Source organism: Phaseolus vulgaris, chromosome 8, assembly GCF_051622355.1.
Source record: "Phaseolus vulgaris cultivar YP4 chromosome 8, ASM5162235v1, whole genome shotgun sequence".
NCBI lineage: Eukaryota > Viridiplantae > Streptophyta > Magnoliopsida > Fabales > Fabaceae > Phaseolus > Phaseolus vulgaris.
In genome coordinates this window covers 8,291,620-8,297,265 of record NC_143505.1, presented here as the reverse complement: position 1 = coordinate 8,297,265, position 5,646 = coordinate 8,291,620, and the positions used below count along the sequence as shown (strand labels likewise).

Below are 5,646 nucleotides of genomic sequence, written 5' to 3'. Positions count from 1 at the left end.
TCTTTGTGAGGACTTGTGTGTGTTCCCCTTTCCTTTTAGTTTATTCCAAATCTCTTCTTTGTTTTCATACGGAAAGGGGACAAGGAAAAGCAAGTTCTACAACGTTTTTCAACCAAAAGATAAATATTGGCAATAGAACTTTTTCATTTTTTAAAGATTTACTTTGTTATATTTTCTACATCTCATTTTGCTTCTAATAGTAAAAGAAATAAAGATATTCATTAAGTATTAAGATTTCCTTTATAATTCAATATAAATAATATAAAACCAATTAATAATTTCATTGATTGATATTTATGTAACGAAGAATCTCATATTCTATACGAAGAGTCTCGTATCAACAACAATTACGTCTCCATTAATGAAATTAATTAATTTTTATGTAACGAAGAAGCCCATATTCTATACGTGTGTAAAAATTGGTTGTGATGAACAAAGAATTATTTGTATTCAAATGTTGTTATTGTGAGATCTGTATTTATAAAGAGAGTAATTTGAAATTTGTGTGTGCAATAGTAGATGAAAAGTGAATAACATTTTCCATAGTGTAGTCTCTCTCTAGACCAAGCTTTGGGTTTATCTCCATTTGTCCATCACGTGTTCCATAGTGAAGTCTCTCTAAAGTGCAGCAGAGTTTGGCCACTGAACTCGTATGAACCATCCTTTCACAGTCATTAAAGTTCAGTGTCATTTAGCAGTGTACCATATTCTAGGTGGGGTACTTGATACCAGGTACCAACATGAATAACGCACAACTTGTCTCAGCATGAGGAAACCGTATAAAATTGCAAATAGGTAAAACTTGAGAAAATGCAATTCATTCTTGGAGGGAAATCTATGATTAAGAGATATATGATATATTATCCTTGTATCAGCCGTCTAACTGGTGAAGAAAAATCCAGTAATACATTAAGAGATGAACAAAATTTAAGAGGCCTAAGAAAGAAGAAAATTTCAACAACTTAAACAAAGAAAAGTTGGTGACTGAATCATATTCTTTGCATGTATAGAGCTTTTTAACCGGATTGTACTTCACCAGGTATTGCAATATATGCTGTTGTTCTCAAAGACTGCAACAAAACTCATTCTAATTCCTCTAGTCCTTCTGAAGGGCATTGGATTAATTCTAGTATGTTGACTACCTCAGCCATATCTGGACGGTTTGATGGCACTTGTGATGCACAAATCAACCCCAATTTTATCACAGGAATTGCCTCCTCTGCAGCAAAGTTACCAAGGAGCCTTCCATCAACACATTGCTCCACCTTGCCTTCTTCCAAGGCACCCCTCACCATGTCACACAGAACCACCACATCGTCCTCCATGTATTCCACAGGTCTTTTTCCTGTCACCACCTCCAGCACCAGGATCCCAAAACCATATATGTCACACTTCTCGGTTATCTTAACCGTGCGGCAAGCAAACTCTGGCGCCATGTATCCGAGTGCACTTTGAATTTTGCTGCTCAAAACACAATGGTCTAGCATTGGCAGTAGTTTCACCAAGCCAAAATCTCCAACCTTTGGCTCACCTGAACAATCAATGAGAACATTGGTTGATTTAAGATTGTAGTGGATTATGTTCATTTGGTGCAAATGGGCCAACCCTTTTGCCATGCCATAAATAATCTTGAACCTTTGTGGCCATGAGAAGACATTTTTGCTGTTATCATCATGTAGAAGTTTATGCAAACTCCCAGTGGACAGGTACTCATAAATCAGGAGTTGCAAGGATGAAGTCCAATAATAACCTTCAAGTGCCACAAGATTCGAGTGCCTGATCTTCCCAAGCTTTTTGATTTCTTTCTCAAAGTCTTCTTGGGACTTGATCAAACTGGAGACTGTAAGTTTCTTGATTGCAACAGCGTGTCCATCACGAAGGAAAGTGCGATAAACAACTCCAAATCCACCACGGCCTATTTCACTTTCTTTATTGAGAAGATTATGTGCTCCATCAGCAAAGTCTGCATCACCAGAAAACATGACAAGCTTCCCGTAGTTTGGATCATTTGCAGGCGAACCACTATAGTCCTCACCCCCAGACAATGCAAATGTAGCAGGCATACGCTCCATTGCTGAACGCACGTGGATATTTAGGACAGTAACAGCCACCACACCAATGGCGATAAAAGCAGCTGCTCCAATAGCAATAAGAGCAGAGATACTTAATATGATTTTATGCCGATGGGTCTGTGAGGAAATGCTGGAGTTGGAACCTGAAGAGTTGGGGTTCAGGACAATAGGTTTGGGATGAACAGATGGACAGGAGTGGTTGACAACAGAACCGCACAGCAATGGGTTATCGGAGACTGAGGAGGAGGAGATGGTGTTGAAGAAGCCACCCACAGGTAGTTCACCTTCAAGGTGGTTGTAGGACACATTAAATGAGAAAAGATGAGAAAGATTTGTTAACTCCTTGGGTAAACTTCCAGAGAGTTGATTCCGTGACAAATCAACATATTGAAGATTGCTGAGGTTTGCTATGGCTGGAGGGATTGAACCAGTAAGCTTGTTGTGAGAAAGAATCCTGCACAACTCAATGGAAAAGCACAGACAGGGAACAATTAGACAAAACATTGTAGGCATGTTAACTTACAAAAGATGTCAATTTTTCTCAATTATCTTTGACAGAAGCACACACACACAAAAAAAAGGCCTTTTCAATTTGGAAACACAAATCAGTCAGGTAAAGTAATAAAAAACAAAACATTTGTGCAACTACGATATCAAGAAAACTTACAAAAATGTTAGAGATGAACACTTGTCGATTTGGGCTGGAATTCTCCCACCTAGGAAGTTCTTTTGCAGCCTTAGCTCCCTGAGTGAAATTGCCCCTTCTATTTCAGAAGGAATGCTTCCATTAAACTTGTTGTCACTTAGGTCAATAATGTACAAAGACTTAAGTTCGCCTATACCCACAGGAATGGGACCAGAGATATTGTTAGTAGAGATATTCAAGACTTGTAGGCTACTAAGTCCTCCAATGCCAGATGGAAGCACACCAGAAAATGCATTGAATGACAAATCCAGAACCTCAAGACCATGATAAGATGTAGGTGTGGACTTAAGTGCAGGATAATTGCCCTTGCTGAAGCCATTCCCAGAAAGAGAGATGCTTTGCACTCCCATCTTAAAAATCCATGAAGGAACATGGCCTGCCAAGTGATTATGGCTGATGTCCAGAGTCAAAAGCTTAGTGCAGTTCAGCATGGAATCAGGCAAGTTTCCTGTCAACTGATTCCTGGACAAATTCAATCTATGCAAAGAGTCAAGATTTCCTAATGACTTAGGAATCCAACCAGAAAATGAATTGGCAGAAAGATCCAACATGTCTAGATTCTTCAATTCCCCAATCCAGTCAGGAATGCCCCCTGTGAATGAGTTTCCCTGCAAACTAAGTGATGTGCAAGAAGTGAGTCTTTGCATTGATTGAGGGAGTTCCCCAGAGAGAAAATTACCACTCAAGTCAAGTGATTTCAGAAGTAAGCAGCCTCCAATATCCCCAGGAAGCCTTCCACTAAACCTGTTCCTCTGAAGACTCAACTCCCTCATATCATACAGATTCTGAATGCCTTCAGGAATTTCTCCCTCCAGCATGTTGTCCGACAGATCAAGTGACTGTAGCCCCCTCAAGAACCACACTCCATTAGGCAATTCCCCATGGAGCTGGTTAGAGGAGAAGTTAACAGTTGCCAAATTGGAGCAGGAACTCAAGGACTCGGGAATTTTACCTGTGAGGTTGTTCTTGGCAAATGAAACTGTCCTGAGAGAGCCACATTGTTGGAAAAACCCTTCTGGGATCTCCCCAGAGAGGTTGTTGTCACTGAAGTCCACAGCCTGTAAACTCCCAAGGCGAGGAAGATCAGGGTTTATAAGCCCTGTGAAGTTGTTCCTTGAAAGGGAGAGAATTTGAAGGAACTGCAACCTCAATAAGCCCCTATCAACATGCCCAGAAAGAGAGAACCCATCAAGAACAAGAGCAGTGACCCTATTGGATGAAGGATCACACTTCACACCTTCCCAATTGCAAGGACTGTTATCATCCTCATTCCAAGAAGAGAGTTTCCTTTTGGGATCTTCCAAACCAGCCTTAAACACAATCAAACCCAACACATCATCATTGAAACCAGGGTCCGCAGAAACCACCAACATAACCGAAGCAAGAAGAACCAGAAACAACACGCACATGCTGAATTGCATCATATTTATAGATTGATGTTATGAAGAGTGTTCAAATTTCAACAAAACTCTACCCCTTAACAAGAACAACTCTGTTATCATTTGGTTGCATATCCTGTAGAAAAGGTCGGTAGGTCCTAACAGAGCACAACATATGCACCACCAAACCTCATCTCACCTCACAAACAGAAGGGGAAGTTTCTTCTAAACAGGAGGAACAGAAGCTTAGAAAAGGACACAAAATGGAAACAGAATTTGCAAGTATCCAAATCTAAGTGAATATAAACAAAAAGGAAGGACTAGAAACAAACAAACGGGGAAAATAAATAAATAAATAAAAGGATTAGACAATAAAAGCCATGTGAAGATGACAAAGAGAAAAACAAATTAAAGCAAACTCGGGAAATTCCCTTTTGGCCTTTTCTTTTTTTCGTGTTCAGAATTTCAAAATCACTCCCTTCAAGCACAGCACTCACACAACGATACTGAGAGAGTGTGAATATGATCTCACACTTATGAATTTGACAAGAAAACAAAAGGGTAGAAAAATTGATTGAATTTAAAAAAGAAGGAAAATTTGATAGTATTTGATATTGATTCCCAGGGAAAGCGGCGAAAGGGACGCAGAGCTATAATAAAGAAGGCCTCGAGGTAAGAGAAGGCATTAATGGAAGAGGGAGAGAGACAGAGCAATTGAGAATTGAGTTGAAGAGTGGAGAGTGGAAAGTGTGGGAGAGAGAAAAGCATAAATTAGTGTTTGTGCTGTGAAGTTTGGTTTGTTCTATTCTTAAGTCTTCTATGCCTTCTGGGTAGTGTCAGAGAGAGTAAAGTGATGCATTTAAAGCTTCTAACGTCAAAGACAGAGAAAGAGAGAGTGTGTTTTGGTACTCTATGTGTCATGTGTTTCTAGCAGAAACACTTTATTTATGGTATGTTGCTGTATTCTTCTTTTTTTTACTATTATTATTTAAATTTAATTCAATGTTTTATCTATGCATTGTAATAATAGTATTAAAAATATAGTGAAAATAAATTAAGACAATAAATACTATATGTAAAATTTCCCATGGTTGGATATTCCTAAGTTTAGTATAAACTGGGACTACGATGGATGGTCAAACCAATATCCAATGTGATCCACGTGTCCTTTTTTGGTAACAAAATTGCCCTTTTGTCGAGTTTAAGGCATTTTTTAAATTATTTATTTATTAGTTTTCAACCATTTTTGTCATCGAATAGACTATTGTCTTTTTTTATTTTTAATTATTATTTTTCCTAAAAGAACTTTTCGATTGTTAATGTTATACAAATTCAAGAGTTTTTTTTATCACTTTCTAAAATTACCCTAAACTATTCACCCTCTTGAAGTGACTCAAACGTCGTATAATTGCAAATAAGAAAATAAATATTTTAGTAACAATTTCAATCTTTTAAGATATGTTTAAAGCATCAAATGGACCTTGTTTTA

The 5,646-nt window shown here is 38.2% G+C and overlaps 1 protein-coding gene across 1 annotated transcript; it reads right to left on the bottom strand.

Annotated features, from left to right (window-relative positions):
• Nucleotides 1-802: 802 nt before the first annotated feature.
• Nucleotides 803-5,078, bottom strand: LOC137825801 (leucine-rich repeat receptor-like protein kinase PXC2). The gene is made up of 2 exons (XM_068631590.1): nucleotides 2,740-5,078; nucleotides 803-2,526 (listed from the first exon to the last, which is right to left on the bottom strand). Exons 1-2 carry the CDS (start codon nucleotides 4,200-4,202, stop codon nucleotides 1,083-1,085), a joined length of 2,907 nt encoding a protein of 968 aa, XP_068487691.1. The 5' UTR covers nucleotides 4,203-5,078; the 3' UTR covers nucleotides 803-1,082.
• Between the last annotated feature and the right edge of the window lie 568 nt (nucleotides 5,079-5,646).

Excerpts from the sequence above, each read along its gene's own strand:
- LOC137825801 (XM_068631590.1), bottom strand. The coding sequence starts at position 4,202 with ATGATGCAATTCAGCATGTGCGTGTTGTTTCTGGTTCTTCTTGCTTCG. Across the intron at positions 2,527-2,739 it reads TGTTCATCTCTAACATTTTT|GATTCTTTCTCACAACAAGC; the intron begins GTAAGTTTTCTT and ends TGAGTTGTGCAG.